This window comes from Molothrus aeneus, chromosome 3 (genome assembly GCF_037042795.1).
Source record: "Molothrus aeneus isolate 106 chromosome 3, BPBGC_Maene_1.0, whole genome shotgun sequence".
Classification (NCBI taxonomy): Eukaryota; Metazoa; Chordata; class Aves; order Passeriformes; family Icteridae; genus Molothrus; species Molothrus aeneus.
In genome coordinates, this window is record NC_089648.1 from 15,229,402 (window position 1) to 15,249,800 (window position 20,399).

Below are 20,399 nucleotides of genomic sequence, written 5' to 3' on the forward strand. Positions count from 1 at the left end.
CTTCCGCTCCTCGCCGAGGGGGACCCGTGCCCGTCCTGTTCCACCCTCCCCAGCTCACCCGGTGCGCCCGTCAGCGCTCCCCGCCGCCGGACCTTTCCCCGGGGCGGCCGCCACTCCGCGCCTCGGGGGCCCCGCGCATCCCCCGCGGCCAAGGGGATACCGCGGCGAAGGGCCCCCGAGGAGTCCCACCGCAGCACCCCCGCACCGCAGTCCTCCATGCGGGTATTCGGGGGTAGAATTCACCAATGGGTTTTTTTCCCCAGCCAAATCACATTATACCCACTTTAATTTTTTTCCCTTGCTAGAGCCCTATTTTTTTCCCCCTAGTTCCACCCCCCCGGACTGGGGGGTCCCAGCAGGACGGCCCCGCCGGGAGCTGCACTGGCTCTGCACGCCGGCTGCCGGGGCCGCGCTCCGGGCGCTGCCCGGGACTTGTCTGCCAGGCGGGGAGCGGGGCCGGGGGGGTCCGGGGCCGGGAGGGTCCGGGGGGGCCCGCAGCCTCCCGCAGCCCCTGACCCCGGCATGCACGGCGCGGTTCCATTGATCATCCCGGCCTGCCACCCCCTCCCTTTATGAGATAATGCAATTACAAACATCAATAAGGAGCTGCGAGGGGAATCATTATGCGGTGACAGTGATAAATGACGGTGCAGAAATAGCATGCTTTTTTTTTTTTTTTTTTTTTTTTTTTTTTTTTTTTTCCTAACAATCCAGGGGCTTTGGGGGCTGAGCACAGTCACCAAGGTAACAGATGACATCCAAAATGGCACCAAAGGAAAAAAATGAACAGTCTTTCTTTCGCCTTTCACTCTTTTCGCCCTGCTCTTCCAAAAGAGTTAGTTGGGGCTTTGGAAGCAGCTGCCACACAGGCATGCGGGTATTTCCACACGCATTAAAGGGACGGGGAGGGTTTGCTGGCTGTCACACATAAAGCACCAGCCCGGGCCGGGAGTTGAGCAGCCGCCTCCAGGAGGCACCGGGAGCTCCCACCCCAGGCGCGATCGCCCCCGCTCCGCGCCACGCACGGCTCGTCCCTGCCTGCGGCCGGGGACAGCCGCCTCCTCCCGGCCTGCGGGAAACGTCCGTTCGATTTTATATATGACAATAAATATAAATATATATACGTTATCATCACGGGCGGTGTAGCAAGGTCAGGGGAGTAGAAAAGTATTTTTCTGTTTTCCACGCAGGTTTAGGACGCGCGGAGCAAGGCCCCAGTAGCGGGAACTTTACGCGCAACAGCGCGAGGAGTGGAAATATTCACAGCGCGGCCGAAAAGTGCCGCTTCTGAGCCCAAAAGCACCAGTGGCTGCGGGTAGCACGGGCGAGCCGGCAGGGCAGGCACACCCCACGCGAGTCCCTCTGCCTGGAGTGGGACGAGGTCTGCCCCGCTCAGCTTGGCTGGAATTTGCTGTCCCTCCAGAAAAACCCGCTTGGGGGTGAGGGTGCCCAGGCCAGACGCAGGGCAGGCCCCGCGCAGCGGCGCGCTCGAACTCCGCGCTGAGGGGTCTGGCCCCTCTCCAGCCGCTGAAAGGGTGCAAGAGCGCTGCGCTCGCCTTGCGCGGCAGCGCACGCACCCGGCTCCGCGGGGCACTGAGCCCGGGGGAGGCACAAAAATAAGAGGGGGACGCGGGAAATCGGGGCCAATATAAAAAAAATTAAAAAGAAACTCCAACAACAACAAAAGAAAACAAAAACAAACAAACAAACAAACAAACAAAAAAACCCCAAACCAAAACCAACAAAACAGAGCGTCGCTGAAGGCTGCGCAAACTTTAGTCCGGCAACGCGCAACATCCGCGGCGCTCCGCGGGCGGCCCCGAAGCCCCCGCATTCCCCCCCCGGTCACTCTCCCGAGCCCCCAAGAGATGGCAGTCGAAGACGGCTTTCCTCCTCCTCCTCCTCCTCCTCCTCCTCCTCCTCCTCCTCCTCCTCCTCCTCCTCCTCCTCCTCCTCCTCCTCCTTCTTCTCGTCGTCCTCCTCCTCCTCCTGCTGCTGCTGCTCCGCGGCGGCGGGCAGGACAGCGGGGCTGCGAGCCGCGCCCGCTCCCGCACTCCGCCCCCGCGCAGCCCCGCGCAGCCTCCAGGGCCGCGGAGAGCAGCGGAGGCGCTGCCGGGCGGCCCTGCCGGGCCTCTCCGGGCCCCCCCGGTGCGGTGAAAGGAGGGTAGCTAGGAAACAGCGAGCGGCCCGAAAAGGCGGAATTTCCAACGTGTAAAATGTTCTTAACGGAGCCATTGAAAGAGTGCAATAAGGCGTGAGGGGGAACTAATCTTCCCATTTAAATGTTTGTGGCAATTTTATCTAAATGAATTTTAATGCTAAACGAGGGATAATTCCCTATTTGTAACCCGTTTACTTCTCTTTCCTGTGCCTCTGAAGCTGTCTAACATCATGCGATGAACAATAACAATAAAAATACTGTCAAGGCATATTCTTCATTTTGAATGTGTTATAATTACAGCTGATTAAATGTCTTGGGATGTAATACTGGATTTAATTTGAAATGTGCCCCCCTCAAAAAAAAAAAAGGTCCCATGGAGGAAGGTCTGTGCCCCACTTCGCGGCGGCTGCGAGGAGAAGGGACGCGTGTGCCCTCGCCTGCGAGAGGGCGGTTTGTTTTTGTCTTTCAAGAAATCTTTAAAAAACCCAAAAAACCCAAACACATAAAAACAAAACAAACAAAACGAAACAAAACCAAAGAACAAAAGCAAAAAAGCGAGCCCCGTTCATCCACGTTTTGGCAGAAAAATGTCATTACTCCGGCCTCACAAAGAAGGAGCCGGGATGTTCAGCCTCCTTGGCGGTACAGCGGCCCTTTAAAAAAACGGGGGAAAAAGAGGAGGCAAAAAAAAAAAAAAAATTCAGAGTTTAAAAAAAAAAAAATTGTGGGAGGAAGTCCCAGCCGGGGAGGAGAGGTCCCCCTTTGGTGGCCTGATTCAGAAAGGTCTGCACTGCCTGCCTGCAGCTCTGCCTGCACCCCTGCCTCCGCCCAGCCCAGGGGTACCCCGGGGGACGCGCAGAGCAGGAGACTCCCGCCCCCCGGGAGTCTGCCCTGCAACCCGGGACCCCTCCCGCGGGGATGCCGCCCGGCTTGGGAGAGGCTGGCGGGGGGTTGCACTATTTTGCCTTAATTAAGATATTTGTGTCATTTTCCTAGCCCGGGGAATCTCTATTTTTTCTTCTGTAGCTGTGACTTGACTTAAAGCAAACGAGGTCTCGCAGGCTGCACAGGCCGGCTACAGCTCTCCCACTCACTGGCTGTGGTGCAGAAAGCACAAATACGAGAGGAAATTGGTTAATGAGGGTCTGCACTAGCCTTGCTTGCAGAAGTCCAGCAGCACCTCATCCCCTTACAGATATGCATTGCCCACGTAATGTTTGCCAAGTTTTATTTTCCTCCTTCCTCAGTATGCTCAATTCCAGCAAGAAACTCAATAATTTGAACTGTGCATTAGACTATAATTTGGGCGGGAGAGGGGGTAACACTATTTACAAGTTTCTGTCCAATAATGCCCTACGATATTACATTTATTAAAAGGCAACAGTTCCCATCCTGACAATTTACAGTGCAAGTTCCAAGAAAGTTTCTTTATGCAGCGTAGCATTAGTTTTACATTCTTTAAATATGACGCTGATATTTAAATAGCAAATGATAGGTAACATCTCCAGAGCCAGCTGAATTTTGTAGATGCTCGGCTCTCAGCCTGGGATAGAATGGCTACAAATACTGCATGGGGACAGGAAACAAATTTTGCAAGCAGTGGAGTCACCATGACAAAAAATAATTTGTTTTTATTTTAGATTCAGATTTCATTACTGCACTCAAACTACTACAACTGGGCTTTGAGTTATTATACAATCCAAACTGTTTCAATCAGAAACTCTAAGACTCAGTGTGCAATGATTATTATTAATAATAATTAGCTCCTTGGTTTCTTGATAGAAAAAGGCTATCAACAAGCATTTGTTTAACCACAACAAAAGTATAATTAGCTTATCCCACTTAGTAAATCTGTATGCATGCCAACTCATACCAAACTGCTACTTTTACAAAAAATTGCAATAATACAGATCATTTTTCCAGTCCTTTTTGCACAAAATTTATTTACAATGTATACATAAATGCTCCATGATGGGACTATGGAAAAAAAAATGCACACATGACCGATGTCTTGCCCAGAAAGAAAGTCAACATATTAAAAATAAATCTTCAGTCCATGTTTTGAGCTGCATAAAACAGGAAGTGATGTACAAGGTGGTGGTTGCTGCATGGGGACAAGGATGCTCTGATGTGACAATTAGGCTTCAAATACACTGCCTTTCCGTTTCCATGCTTCCTCCTACCAGTCTCCTTAAGACACTGCCTGCAACAGCTGATTAATCATTGTTGATGACTTCAGTTTTTCCCATCCTTCCCGATTTACATCTGTTCAGGCCAATTCAAATATGGTGAGTAAATGAATTAGACATGCAAATTCATGCCCCAGGCTAGAAAGAGAGAGAGGGAGAGAGATGGGGAGAAAGGCAGAGAAAGGGAAGAAAGACGGACAGAGGAGGAGGGTGGAGGGGGGGGGAAAGAAAGAGTGCGCATGGCTGAAATCCTAGGATAGAAGAAAGATTCTTCTGCCTGACATAGTTATTTTAATGCTCTAAAAATCCTGCAAATAAGCCCTTTCTGTCATTTGCAGGATAAGTGTAAGGCTTCTTTTTTAATGTAAGGAGGCTTCTGGAGGAAGTGAAGAGCTATGGAAACAACACACATAGTGTGGAAAAATTTCACATTTTTTTTAAAAAATCTATAAGAAACAACGTAATATGGATAACAGTATAATAGCATTTTACAATATTTCACTCTTTGTTTTCTTAATGTCTTATATAGGTATTCAGCATGTCCCCAGAAGTTGACTTCAGTTGGTGTTTTCCTGCTTTTCAGGGTCCCTGTGAAGAATTGGAACGTCCCTTGGTCCAAAGTTGACGCCAAGAACTCCATAGTCATTGCAGAAAGACAATGTTTGAAATCTACCATCGCTGCAGACAACGTGTATTTCCCTTAAGCTACTGAGCATGAATGTCCATCACTTGTCCGCTCACTGCTGGCTCGCCGGTATGAAGCATTGTGGGGCTTGATGCTGACATGGGCATTCCAGGGTGGGGTGGTCCTCCATGCATCATCATCGCTGGGTGGTGAGGGTGTCCAGGAATGTAGGTATGCATGGGGGGGCCATGACGCAGCTGAGCAGGATGGGGGGGCATCTGGGGCGGCGTATAGCTTGGCTGTCCCATATTCATACCCATTGGACTACCCCGAGACACATAATCCCCTGGCATACTTTGCAGCCCTGCAAAGGGAGAGAAAGAGGTGGCGGTGAGTGTTGGGGACTGGCTGTGGCACTGGGCTGCGAAGCTGCTCCGCTGGGGCACAGGGAGGCCGGGCTCCAGCCCGAGGTGGGGCGCGGAATTGTGGGCGTGTGAGTGCCGCTGCCTCTATGGAGCTGGGAGTCTGTGTATGGGCTCACAATGATGGCAATAGGAATGGCCCCAAAGTCACAAAGAACCCTCAAGAACATCCCCTCCCTTCCAAATACAGAGTTTATGGAGACAAAACAGCTTTCTGCTTTTATGGTTAGGAATGTATGTAATGGAGATGTTCCTGATCTGGAAGCATGCCAGAAGCAGCGCCAGCCTGAAGATGGCTAATGCCACATGGAGGGCTCTCAGGTGGGCTCCATTCCCCATGGCCTTACTCCAGCCACCTGCCTTCACCTCCCCACTTGTAAAAGTACGCTGGGAATACAAGGCAGAGAATCTGCAGCAGCTAATGAGGGACTTGGGAGAAGCAATGGGTTAAATAGGTGTCAAGGTTTATCAACAGCTATTTATTTAACTCTTGAGCCTGATCTCTTGGAATCTGTCCCAAATATTTGTGCCATTCAAAGAGATGCAATCCAGCAAGGACATACATCACTGAACAAAGGCCTCATACGAAGCCGAAATTGATAGGATTACTAAGTATGATTGCTAAATCAAACTTGTATTTTCAGACACATTAAAAATATATACATAATCAATAACAGTTATCAATTATTTCTTTACCCCCCTGATTACCTCTGGCTGCAAAAAAATCAGACTCCCAACTCAGTCAAACCTTTCAGTGGGTTTGGGAGAACAATAAGAAAAAAATTGGACCTAAAACAATAAAACCTCCTGCTTTCTGTGGGCCTCTGCCTTCTGCTTGGATTGCTGTAGCTGATGGGAACTGACAGGTGTATTGTTTCGGAGAGCTATAAGCTCCATAATCATCAAGGGTGAAAGGCATACGCTATTGCTAAGTAGGTTCAATTGGCTTTAGTTCTAAGTAAGAGCGCACTGTGAATGCGCCGAACACCTTGGAATCAGGTCTCAAGGCTCTAGCAATGAATAGCTGCTTAATCTAGCCTAAAGGAACAGTTTTGAACTAATGAAAATTGCTTATAAAATATACTGTACTCACAGCTCTTTAATCAAAAAAGATGATAATATTTTTTGTAATAACCTATTAATTTAATTGGTCACGAAGCATAAAATACATCATTTAAATTTAATTGACCCAGAAACTAAGAAACAATATTTAAATTAACTAAGCTAGAAATTTTCATGATGAGGTAATAAGGCTATTGCATTCCCAAGCTCAGAGGAATGTTTTCACAGCTAATTGTTAAAACTTAGTTTTGACTTGGGCTCAGAGAAGACTACTATGAAATACACTTGCCCTGGGTAACTTCAAACCCTATGTTAATACAGGCTGGGGGCACAACAAAGATGCTGAAATAACTCTTTTAACTCCAGAAAAAAAAGCAAGAAAACAGAATAAGGCACCATTTAAACATGGTACCAAGTGTCTTGGTGTTTCAAACCACTTAACTATTAAGAAAAAAACAAAACAAAACCCAAAAATTTATATAATGTATTTTTCCCTCGAAAAAGACAAGAGGAAAAAAAAAAAACTGGGACAGTTTTTCTAGGCTTCCTTTGCGAGGTCTGCCACTGAAGATTGCATTAATGATCTCTATTTTTGTATACTGAATAAGTCAAATCCATTTGTCACACTGCAAGTGATGGCATACTTAATTTGGATATAGTCAATTAGCCTGGGCTAAGCTCCATAGCCTGCTGCGCACACCTCTATTTTGTATTCTCTCTTTTTCCTTTGCCACACGTAATCCCATTATGACGGACAGACAAAGAGAAATAAACTTGAAAAAAAAGAAGAAAAAATCAAAGTTTCATCCATTGCTTTCCAAAATGCAACTAAGTGAAGCTGATGGGTTTTGCTTGGTTTTTTTTTTCCCTACCCCATGAGAAGTCTCTGTTTGGCTTTTTTGGTGTCTTGCAGGTTAGCGGGAGAAATGTAACTCATGCATCAACTGCGGTTAGACAGATTTATGACACTTTGGGGACATGCTCTTTCCTCTCCCTGTGCTGCTGCAGACCGCTTACATTTTGCAAATCAGTCTGTTGCCAAGACGACGGGCTCCCCCACCTCCCTGGCTGCTCCTTGTTTTGTCATGTGCTCGGGGATGGATAATAGCATCAATGTATGGCGGCGTCGATGTACGGCAGCGTCGATGTACGGCGCGCGCGCGCGCGGGGGGTTTGGGAGCTTGGAAAGCTTGAGCTGAACCAGAGGGAGAGAAAACCCAAAGGAGCCCAGGCGTAGGATGGATGGATGGAAAGGAAGGAACAAGCATGAGGCTATGGGCAGGGAGAACATAGGGAAATGCAAGAAGACAAATATCCCTCGGACAAAGTGAGAACAAAGACCTCGTTTGTACTTACTTCCCCCTGGCTTTGCCATTGGTTACCTAGGTGAAGGTTACATGTAGTGCCACTGCCCCTCCATGCCCATATTCATGCCCATTCCACTCATAGGTCCTAGAGGGAGATAAAAATCCAAGAAGATGCCAGAAAATGAGCAAAGTCAACAGATAGTGCCAAAAGCCCCTTTCCAAAACACAGCACGGCAGAGGGTCCAGGACCGCTCGAGCAAGGAGACGCCTGGTTTCCAGTGGTGTGGAAGGTAGGCAGAAGACAGGTGAGGAAAGCAGGCAGCGGGGACAGCGGCAGAGGGTGGAGGTGTGTTTACCTGTGGTGGTGTGACCAAGGCCACCCATGAGTGGGCAATGCTGCCCAGGGGCTTACCTGGCGCTCGGATGCCCATGTGCTGCTGGCCGTCCATCACAAAACCTCCCATTGGCTGCCCATCGGGGTTATAGGGTGTTCCTTGACTTACTGCAAAGGTGCAGAACATTTATTTTTAGCAACAGCCAATATGGTCACCTCTTCTCATGGCATCAGGACACAATCCCCCCACCCATGGGCTATTGATGCCAGCTCTAAAAAGAGGGGAAAAGATCTATTGTGCGAATTTAGCTGTTGGACTAACAGGCATACTTGGTTATGGCCTGATTTTATTCTCTAAGTTTGGAAACGAAGTTAGCCAACTGAAATCTTGAGACATGAGGAGCCCTGGCTCCAGCTGCTGCCGCTGCTGACGTCAATGCAAAAACCTGTATAGGAGCAGGATTTTATGGCTGGAATAGTCACACTGAAATCTCAGTGTGTTAAATTACACCCTTGTGCCTTCAAAGGGCAGGACCTGAACAGGTCCATGCAAGATATTTACGTCTAATGACAAATAATCAAATGTACTTGAAAAGGAAGTGTGGCCCAAAGGCATCTTGGACAATGGATTTGGAGAGTTTGGCAGGGAGACTCAGAAAACAAAACCAACTGGGAGTAATGGGCTATGATAATCCTTGATGGTAAATACCCGCAGAGAGCCACGAAACAAGACCCCAGATAGAACCAACGTGTGGAAATGTTAAGTCTTTTAAAAAAATAGAAATAAATACCCCCAAAGTAAACAGCAAGTGCTCAGCAATCCCAAAAGAAGAGCCAAAGGACAAAACAACCCTATACAAGTACCACTACCTGAACTGGAGGTTTTCACTGTACATTAAAAGCTAGCTTCAGAAGTAAGCTGGCTTGGGTTATTAAAGCACATAAAGCTCTACCTCATTGAACGTCTTTGAACTTTACTGAGTCCCACAAGTGATTCTGACCCCTTTGCCCTTTTGACAGGTAATAAAGTTTACAGCAATTCCACACCAAGCCATGCATCAGGAGTGGTCACAGGAGCAGAAAGAGCTGGGAAGGAAAACTCCAAACAATGACTAAAAAAATACAAAAATAATTTGGATCGTGTTCAGAAAGTCTGGTCACGGAACAGAACATTTTACTTTCCCTTTTTGAATTTTCAATGTCTTTTTTTTTCCAAAATTATTAGTCATAATGAAATAAAGTTGCTTGCATATTAATTGTCAGTCATTCCCAGCATTCATTGCTCACTTATTCACCAGGTACTGCACCTCCTGGTGAATGGCTAGAGGATGGTTTTCGCCTGTGTGGCTTGAATACAGTTACTGCTGGGGACTTGCCTGCTCGATTGGACTGGTCTATCATGGGCTGAACTATTCTTCTTCTAGCATTAATAAACCTGCAAGAAAAAAGAGGAAAGCAAATGGTTAGGGAAGGGATGTCTTCCACCCATCCCCAAGCCCTCTCGCCTTACTGTGGTGCTCTCCATCAGGCTGCATGGGGATGCAAATACTGCTAAACCTCTAACCTGGATGACCTTTGAGAGCACAACCTTGGGGTTTCCAAGCTGATTTATGTTTGCCTGCTTTTTACCACAATTGGACACTTCCATTTCATCTTTTCACGGGGGAATTAGCTGAGTTTTCAGGAAACAATGCCAGCAACGCTCTTCTCAATACAGAATGGGGCACCAAAAAAACAAAAATGTGTGAAGCCGGCGAGATGCTCAAGAGGGCATCTGCTACCTCCCCCCTCATTAGTGTCATTTCTGCCTTATGTCCTCTGACTTCTTCTTCCAATTTTTTTCTTTATCAAAACCTGTCCCTACCTCTTGCAAACCTGATTCCCTTTTAATGCCCGCTATTAAGATAATGAACTGTGATGGCAGAACCCCATCAAATGAGGGAATGTCTGGACTTTTATCACCACTAAGTCACACTGCTGGGGACTTCAGAGCCATGCATTCCTCCTAGCCATTTCTTGGTGGGCTTTTTCCCCCCTCCCTCTCTTTATGCAAAGTCTGAGGGGGTCAAGGCGAGGTCATAGCTTTACAGTAATTGAATTTATAATCCTGTTTTCTCCAGCTAGGCCTGACCATTTACAGCAAACATCTTGTTAAACTGTAATTACTGGACTACTGAAAATTCCCCCCCCCCCCGAACAATGAAAAGAAGATCTTTGGAAATAACAAAAAAGGAGGTGAGTCATTTTTAAAAATAGCTATCTGCAGCCCACTCTTTGTGTTTTTGTAGCTCTTTGCCTCAGTTAGTCCTGCAATGCTTATTTGGAAATATTCAAAATAATTTGGAGCAAAACAGAAGAAGGGGATAGATCACAAGTACCCTGGTGTCCTCATGGTGCTGAAATCAGGAGGCTGGGAACCTGTCTCAATGAAGACCACTTGAAGAATCTCTCTTGAGGTTTCATTTAGCAGAAAGTTTACTTAAAATCCATTTGGAAAAAATCTACATTGAGATTTAGTCATGGCAAAGCTACATAACCAGACTTTGCGCTCTTTGTGAGAGAGAAAAAGAATAATAAAAATGTATGCCACAATATTTACTAGTAAAGGAAGAAGTGTGAGTGTGGGCTAAATCATAGCACACTTGTAAAATGGAATAGGAAAGTCCACAAAAGGGAATAGTTGATGCTTGTTGCCTTTGCTTGGGGTGGCTTAGCAGGAGCTCTCCTACCACAGAGATAAAGCCACCAGGATCTTTCCACGGGAATCAGCTCTGCCCACCCATTTGCCTTCACTAGAGGAGAGAAGAATAGCAAACCACTGCCCCATGCTGTTTCTTTTGCCCTCATCAAAGACCAGCACAGTGACTTCAGACTCCTCCTATCTCCCATTCCCCACTGACACCCATTACCCAAACTCCTGCAAAAATTAATCAAGATGTTGAGTCTTTATCAAACCTGTCTTGATGAAACAGGCTCAAAGGCACCAAACCCAGGAGCCAGTCTGGAAACCTTACACCTGAACTAGGTCATGTTTTGTCAGCAACAGTATTGGATCAATTTTTTCTACACATTTCCAATAAGCACACCCTCTTGACTCCAGCAAACAGTGTTGCAAATCAGTTTATCATTATCTTGTACAAACCATGAAAATTAGAATCATGTGAGCAGAAGGTTAGACTAATTTTCCTTTCTCATTATAAGCACAGGTGTAGCACAAACAACATGTGAAAAAAGCAATTAAAAAAAACCTGCTTTTTTTCCCCCCATTAGCTGCCTTAGCTCCATGACCAATTAGAAAATTGTTTAATATCTGTAATCTGCATTTGCAGAAAGCAATTTTCACAGTAACTCTTCGAAGTAAAACAACACCACAAAACCCTAGTGCCTCAGCCATTTCTTTTTGTGAGTCTGGCAAGGCTCTTGCTGTGTTTTCTCCATCCTTCTCTAGCCCCACTGCTAGGACCTGGTAGTGTGGCAGGAGGAGAGAGGTAGCTCTGAGAGTGACTGGTCACTGAAATAAGTTTTAGCCCAAATAAATGCTGAGCAACATTAGGCACGTACAACCTCAACTTCACGACTTTTTCTTCCTTCTCCTCCAAACTACAAGCACTTTTAAGATGGAGGGGTGCCTCAAAATAATAAACTGTACTATATATATAGTATTGTTCATATACTAATATCCTAGAATAAACTATATATCTAGAGCTTACCAATAATTATCCACAAGATGTGCCTATGGTAAAATATAATCTCACCTGTTTGCCCCATGCTATGGTTTGGGATATCTGCTTTAAGAACATTTTACACACAGGTACTTAACAGTTACCTTCTTCCTATGCATTCGTGTAAGTATTTTCTATAAGTAGCAATTCTGCCAAACAGCTCAGTGTTTGGATGTCTTTGGGGGGAATTCAGACACAAGAACATTTTCCTTCTGGGCAAAGTAATAAAATGACATTCTTGCTCCTCCCACTAGAAGTCAAACGGAGGTCAGCTCCCCATCCTTGTATCTGTTTAAATAAACTGGTCCAGCTGTTTGTTTCCAGGATGCCCTTTAACCTTCTGTCCCATCCTCCCTGCCTTTGTAACACAACGCTTTACTTTGCATTATAGTAGACTCCAAACCACTGAGCATTTAAAAAAAAAGAAAAAAAAAAAATAGAAGAAAGTATTCACTTTCAAGTTTCTTCCTGCATCCCAAACCTAGAATTTGTAAGAACTTATCAGATTAAAACAATTAACGTAGCTTGCCTTGAGAGAGCACAATACAGGCTGTGATGTTTATAAATCACATTTGAGAACTTCTTGCAAGCAAAACTGCAAATTAGCTGCTGCTGTAGAAATATATGGGCATGTGGTTAATTTCTTCATGCTCTCAGTTTTTTTCTTTGAGACAACAGCCAGGATCTTTTGATCACTCTTTGAATTTCCAAAGTGCCAGGCTGATTTGAACATCAGCAAAAACAATGGAACAGAAAAGCTAACAGGAATAATCTCCCTTCCCCTTTTGCCAAATGTTCATATTCACCTATCTTAAGAGAAAGAAATTCTAAATCACTCCAATCATTAAAACTTCAGAGAAATCAGGACCTAAAAAAGGTATTTGCATACTAACTACTACTGAGATGGAGTATTATTAAAATACATTTTAGCGTAAAACTTACGAGAGATGTATAGCCTTACTCATGTGAGTAAAGAGCCAATCAGGCTCAAAGGCTTGCATGAAGTATTTTTCCCCACACCAGTGCTCTGTGTCGTGGTATCTTTGCTCTGATGAGGAAGGGGATTTTTTGGTTTGAGTTTTTTGCCTCAAAAGGGTTGGATCAATAGTGGCACAACAACATAATATCCCTCAGTGTACAAGTTGCACTCAGCAAAGCGATGCCTTGGGCTGCCTTTTTTTTTTCCTTCCTCCTTTTTTTTTTAGAGGATTTTTTCTTTTGTTGTTTTGTTTTGTTTTGTTTTGTAAAGGGAAGGATCTGGCATGGAGAAAACATTTGAACAGTTGGGCAAACACAGAAGTTTGAAGTATTTCCTAATTTTTTCAAGTTAACTTTTCCTTGTTCTTTTCGGACACATGGGATTGCACTTTCTGCCATGTCCCAAAAAGTAAGAAAAATCCAGCAATTCCACCTGCATAACCCTAAAGGGGAGGAAGAAACCCTATTTTCTCCCATTTGCATTTTACTGGGATGTTTTCTCTTAGGCTTCTTGCCTGGGGTCTGTCTGCAGAGGTCACGGGCAGACTCCCTGGTTGGTGCATGGCTGGTCCCAGGGGTGAGCTCCAGCCCCAGCCCCGGGGATGCAGCAATCTGCCTCTGCACTCTGACCTTCAGCTTGGCCGCCCTCGCTGCCACGCACAAGTTTTGTTTCTTCTCAGCAAGAAGCTGCACGGCTAGTGATGACAAAAGACTTATTTTAGTTGGAAAATGGCTACAATAATAGCAGCCAGAGAACAAGGATTTTCAGAGGGTCACCAAACCCTCCGAAAGGCAGAGCTCGCTAAGGCTCAGGTTACAGCCCAAGTGACATTTTCCACACAGATCTGTTCTTTCTCCCTTCCCCTTGTGTTTCACTTCTGTTGAGTGAATAAAACAAGACCTTCCTCTGCTGTCACGAATTTCCAAAGTCACCTTTGCTCAAGAATCGACAGAGTGATTGTGGGGACTTCCAATTGGCAGTCTTTGAATGAAATTTTCCAGGACCAGCTGTCTGAAAGGAGATGCTGAGACTTCGCAGTCTATTGAATTTTTCTCCGTCCCCAGCCCTCCAAAATGAGGAGAGTTTCACACCATTACTGACTTCTGCTACTTGGAGTCACAGGCTGCTCCCTCTCAATATTGTCCCAAAGCACTGCATGCCAGAAGTCTGTGTTTCACTGGTAGAGCCAAGAAATTCCTGAAAATCTCTCTGCCTCATTTTCTCCTTGAGCTCCTTCTAGCAAACCAGGCGTAAGAAAAATGAGAAAGCCCACATTACCTACAAACCCCAGTGCTAAAATCTCTCATGGCCCTCTGAAGAAAACCAGTATCCCTCTTGACAACAAACAAATCATCATTTTTATAACAGATGCCAAAGTAAACATAGTACTTTAAACTGGCAAATAATTCACTTGTAAAACCAGTTTCACTCTTTTCTGCATAGTGGGATCCTTCATTTATACAGCAGCAAAACAACATTCTCTATTCAGTGCTTAATTCCTCAACACTTAACAGGTTTATCTCTAATAAAACCAATTTAAATGGAAAGCATGCTATAAACCAAGATTATTACACTTCAGTAACTGCTTTATTCCTTATTTTAACATATTTTCATTTTTTTCTCTGTGTTTGTTTTCCAGAGATTTTTAAAAGAGTCAGTTAAAGAAAAGAAAAAAAACCCCATACCAACACAGAAATTATTTCACCGAATACTATCAAATGTTTTAAAAACAGCCTTGAAAATAGCAAGCTGCCTCTGTAATTATGAACAGAAAAAATAACTGCAGACTTTCAAATGGTAATCACATCTCCCCATCCCTAAAATGAGAAATAAATGTTAAAAGAGTGCTTACTGCCGTTATTAGAAAGTTCTGATCCTGAAGTCAGTTAGTGAGCTTAATGACCCGTAACTAGCAGTCATTAGCAATGCATGCTCTCTGTACTCCCTTTATTTGTAAAGAAAAAAAAAATCCAAGACACTCAAAAAACTTTGTTCAATTTAAAGTCAAACCTTATGAAATCATGTTTGGCAACTTTTCTTGGTTTCTCCTCCTCCTCCTCACCAAAGACAGTTCAGGACTGCAATACATCATTTACACTGAATGGAGGTAGGGAGGGAAGAGAGTACAAGGGCTGCTCACCGCCCACTCCAGACACATAATATTGGAATATACTCCAAAGACAGAGAGCCCATCCATCAGGAGCATCAGAGAGGTCTCCTGCAAGCTCTCCTCTTCCTCCCTCCCCTGCTGGCACAGCACCAGTGCCAGGGACTGTATATAGGGCTGAGGGGATTCGCAAGACAATATTGGAGAGTGAATTAAATAAAATACTATGCAAAAACTAGTGATGAAAACCCACTAATTAGCTGACAAATTTGATGTAAAGCACTAATGAAAGCCATGTGTGGTTCTGCAATTTAGTTTTTAAAATAGCTTCTGACTTCAAGCATTACTATGTGACCCCACCAATGGATTCATGTTGTGCATTCAGAAAAGTTGCTCTCAAACAGGAGAGTGCTATCAAATCTCTATCCAAACCATGCCTGCTAATGCAGGGAGCATATCGAGGGCAAAAATAGAAAGCAGAGAGATGAGATCAGGTATGTGCTCCTTGTAAGAGACCTGGCTATGCCCTACATTTTGGCTGGCCCAGCACGCACCAGCTCCACCTTTGGCCGCCTCCCCTTCTCCTGAGCCCTTAAGCATGGGAGCTTGGCAACTGTTCCAGTGCCTCACCACCCTCACAGGGAAGAATTTCTCCCTCATTTCTAAAGTAACCCCATTTCTAAAGTAACTTTCGATTTAAAGCCCGCCCCCCCCCCCCCCCCCCCCCCACCTTGTCCTATCAGTACCAGCGCCATGGGACAAAACACAGACATGGTGATTGCCTTGGGGTAGCAGTGACCCCGGGGGTGGCCTGTCCTCTGGACACAGAAGGGATGTTTGGTGGCTTTCTACTGAGGTGGGACACAAGCTCCTGGCCCTGCTTCTCCCTTGGCCCAAAAGCTCCCTTAGCTCCATCTCTCTGCAGAGCTTCTTGAGGAGTCTTTCTAGGAGAGAGCTGGGCAGCAAACAATTCCGGTTTGCAAAATTTTGCCTGTTCTCCAGCAGGATGGAGCTGAGGCCTATTTCTATTCATTTGGCTAGTTCTGAATGAAAATTATGGAAGGGACTTGCTGGGGAGGAGTGAAGAGCAATTGTGCCTGGGGAAGAGATTCCTGGAGATATGTCTTCCTGCTCTGCTCATCTCCTGTGCTCTTCTACATCACAGGTGAGCTGCTGTTGGCCTCTCTGGTATGCTCTCCTTCTCCTCCTCCTCCTAAAAAAGCTTAGCCAACGTGGAACATTTCCAGTGAAAATCCAGATCCAGTATCCAGGCATCTCCCTGGCAATGTCAGGGAGTCAGAACAGTGTTGCAGGTCTTGGCTGCACTGGGGAGAACTCTCAGCAACCTCATTCCCTGACACCACAATTCCCTCGGGGTGCAAAGCAGATGTAAACTCGCCCTCAGCAGCCAGATGATGTAAGGGGAAATCTTTACATGGCAAAGCGCCAGCAGAGCTGACCTCCTGTCTCTTCCCTGCTCCTAAATCCCAGGGCAGCTGTACTTTGCTGATCTCCATGTGCCATAATTAGCCTTTAAGGAATATGGCAAGGATTCATGTAGTAGAGCGGCACTAAGGCTGCTCTAACTCCTGTCTGGGACAGCACTGGCCCCACAAAGTGGTTGGGTAGACAACATGCTGGCAGACAAAATCCTGACTCCCACAAAAACACTTGTAACAGAGGGTGTGCAGGCTCTCTGAGAGCTCTGAGAGTAGCCAAGGCTGAGATGCACATCTCCCAGCTCGGTGTTTTTGCACACTCCAAGAAGGGTCTGAACATCAACTTCCCATCTGATCCTTCAGGAGAGCTTCTCTGGACTCTGTAACTTGGGTCCTGATCTGGTGCACACCAGCAGTGCAACCCAGCAGCTTTTCTTCAGCAGATCACAGCAAACCAGCAAACCAGGCCCCATTTGATGGCAGGGATTAAGCTGGGAATGGGTGAGAGCTGATAGTAAAATACTGGCTATTTCTTTGAGAACATTCCTCCCTATTTCAGCAGTTTAATGTCCTCTATCTACTCAGCATACTGTCTGTTTTAGTGGAATGTAGAGTTTGTGAGAAGTGCCTGCATGATCTCTGAGCTTTCTCATGCCATACAAGTGTTCTAAACACAGGGGGTCCCCTCCTTGAGGTCCAAGGTTTTTCCATACATCAGATGGTGAGCTTAGTCCAAACAGCTTTTCCCTGTTCCCTCCCTGTCCACCCCACATACAGCATGGGAGTTGGAAGCTGTGCCTTGTCCTCCAGCCTGAGCAAAAGAAGAGAGGCTGCTCCCACATCTGGCTGCTGGTTTAAACATGTTCCCACTCACTGAAGGGTGTGAGAAAGGACCTGTCTATGCTCCTGGATGAATTCCTTCATCCTCCTCATCCCCAAAAGGCAATGAAGGAATATGGAGTAACTCCACACCCAGTCACCCCACACCAGCTCCTGCAGCCTGCAGGAAAAGGAGAAGCAAAGCCCAGGGTGGCCAAACCCAAACTCTTGACAAGTGTCTTTGGGAGAAAACACTCTCAGGGCCCCTAAAGAGAAAATATCCGGGACCAGTGTTTTGCACATGAAATAAGCTTTGACATCATTCTGGTCTAAAACCCAAGACACTGGTTTGGGGTGTTGAGGGAAGCTTTATTTCTGTGGTTGTGTCTTCCCCACCACAATCAAGACAATAAATACAGGCACATTGATGTATTTTGTGTGATGTGGGCACCTGAAAAACTGGTTTGAATTCTTTTTTCCTTTTTTTTCTCTCCCAGAAACCACAAAAGATACAGCTCTGAGTCACAGCCAACCTGAAAAACAACCCCATACTTCTGAACAAACTCTCTGTGCCCCAAGACATCCCACTTCAAAACATTGTTTTCTAACCACTACTAATAGCCTACTTTGTAATCTACTTTATCTAAACATAATTTCCCATTAAGTGAAGTGATTCATTTTGCTTCTAATCCTACTACTGACAGCATTATATTCAGGGCAGAAGAAAAGACACCCTCTGAAAACAACACCAACAAAACACACACAGGGAAGTCAGAGGAATGTTGAAGATTAAAAGAATTTGTGAGACAGGGGACAGACAAAGCTTAGGGATCAGTCCCCAGATGGTACGAACCACCTTTATAACCCAGGTGGGAAGTCAGACATCTCTGGAATAAATCTGAATTCCAAAGCAGCTATTGGTATTGAGCTTTATCCCTCGCCAAAAAAGACACAAGGACTACAGTGCCTGGGCAAGGGAAACAAAATAATCCATGAAACTGTTACATGACCTAGATTTCATTGAACAACTGTGAAAGCAATGTTTTTTCAGCATCTCCTGCCATTTCTTTATTTTTGAAAAGTCAAAGAAAAGGCAGAATCCTGGCTGCTGCTAAGGCTGGTGTAGCCAGCCATGCATCACTTACACCAAAATCATTCCAGGGTACACAGGGCAAAACACACACCCTCAAAAGCACATCCTCACCCTGCCCCTCTGGCTGTGTCTCATTTTTGATAAGAGAAAATTGATTTAACCAAGAAAAAGGCAACATTTGCCTCATTTTTACTATTTCAGGCTGAGCTTTCAACCAGGCAGTTTGTTTCACACAGGTGCAGCCTGGAGCAAGCATCTGATTTAAGTGCGAGAGGGTCTCTGAGGGCACCTTTCTCCACATGCTGCTGTTTCAGTTTGTGATGGTTAATCACTCTACACCTATCTCAGCAACTGTTGACACAAAATGGGTGGAGATCAGGTCTGTGCAAGCACAAAATACCAGAAAGGCAAACTATATGTAAACACTCTTCAGATAGCTGTGACAAAAATAGACCAAAGCCTGACTTGCAAAGCAATGACAAGCCATTACTCTCCCCTTCTGTCTTTCTTTTTTTTCATATATTGAGGGCATGTAATTTTTTTTAATACATATAACAAGGATATTCCTTGCACTAAAAAGAAACCAAGACCTGCGAACTGTATTTAGAAAGACAGTGCAAAGCACTCCCCTTACTTCCAATGCAGCATTTCCAGAACACAATAGTGTCCTGAATGGGTGCTTTTATAAAGCCAAACTCTTGTTTTGAGATGGTGCACACCTGAATCTCAGTATTTTTAAATAATAAGAAGGAAGCAAAGCATTCCGACCCCTACCCTGATCATGCAGAGCAAAGCTAGAGCAGGAGAGAAGAGCAAGTAGAAAATGTTTGCACGGGTGCTATTCCACCTTATTTCCCTGGCACCTGACATCACATTTGTTACAGCACATTAATGCACCAACTAAAAAAAAGTTTGTTGAGTATGAGACCACTCCAGAAGAGAGAAAAGAGGTTTTTTCTTGGCTGCATATTAACCTCTTGCTAGTCAGGATTATTGGCAGGTAAACTCTGTTTGCACTGTCTGATGCTCTGCAGTGGGAACCAATGCTACTTCCTCTCAAAAAAGTATCTATGTGACTAAAATAATACCAGCTTTTGAGGTTTATTTTGCTCAGTGCCCCACGTGTCACTAATTAGCTAGTCACTGTTAGCTTGGGCCAAATGATTTCACATTTGCTTTTGAAATAAATGGTGTTTCCTTTGCTGTTTTTTCCCAGTCTGAATCCAGGGGCTGTCAGAGCAATGGTTAGAAACATCTTTCCTCGGTGCTCCTGAATGGGATGACCCTTGTTTTAGAGCAGTTTGGGGGGTGTGGAAACTGACAAGTCTGGACTGAACAAGAAACCCAGGTCTCCATCTCTTAGGTCTCCATCTTCTCCTCCACCTGAAGTCTTGGAGGCCAAGGGGAGCATTTCCCCAAGAAAACTCTTTACACACCTCCTCTGAGCACCTGACCCCTTTGGAAAACACCCATGACAAAACTGTACCACTGCTTCTTAAATTGACTCACCAAACCCAAACCCCACACATTTGAACCACTGCGCTGTACTTTAAAATGGCTTTACTGAACTAAAAAAGGAAATTTCAGCCTAAAATCCGGTGATCCGACAGTACCTGATGGCTTTACATTCACAGCTCTTCCCCCTGTAAGCTATTTGCTCAGATTTTCTAATAATACCTTGACTGCCTGGCAGCTCTCCAGGGCTAAGGCAATATGCAAGCTAAACATTATTTTTTCATCTGATTTCAATATTTTCTTATGAGTAACTATACAGGATTTTACCTAGTGAGTATTCCTGATTGCTGTAATTTAAGAACAGAGAAATAGACTACAGATGTAATATTATTATTACAATTGGCATTCAAGGTGAAAGGCATAACAATTAGCTAAGACTTAGTGAAAACATAAATGCAAAAATCTGCTTGAAAAATCCAGCACATGGTACATTTAGAACAGCTAATTTACCTCACACATTCTGAACTGCTCAAATGATGTAAAAATTCACCCAGCAAGATACTTTTACAAATAGTTTTCTTGGTGTTTTGAGGGGGTTTTCTTGGAGGGGGATGATTTTCATTCTGCAAACACCTACCGTCTTATTCTCTAGAATATAAAACAATATTTATTTGTCAAACCCAAA

At 45.1% G+C, this 20,399-nt stretch overlaps 1 protein-coding gene across 4 annotated transcripts in view; it reads right to left on the reverse strand.

Annotated features, from left to right (window-relative positions):
• Positions 1-3,772: 3,772 nt before the first annotated feature.
• Positions 3,773-20,399, reverse strand: part of MEIS1 (Meis homeobox 1) — a 107,390-nt gene continuing 90,763 nt past the window's right edge. For 3 of the 4 annotated variants that reach the window (XM_066546336.1, XM_066546335.1, XM_066546337.1), the window contains exons 10-13: positions 9,477-9,535; positions 8,179-8,268; positions 7,816-7,911; positions 5,225-5,339 (exon numbers count right to left, since the gene is read on the reverse strand). In XM_066546336.1, coding sequence (XP_066402433.1) covers positions 7,853-7,911; positions 8,179-8,268; positions 9,477-9,535 — 208 coding nt within the window. In that variant the 3' untranslated portion in view covers positions 5,225-5,339; positions 7,816-7,852. Of the gene's footprint in view, positions 5,340-7,815; positions 7,912-8,178; positions 8,269-9,476; positions 9,536-20,399 lie in introns of all 4 variants that reach the window. The other variant, XM_066546338.1, reaches the window with a different exon arrangement.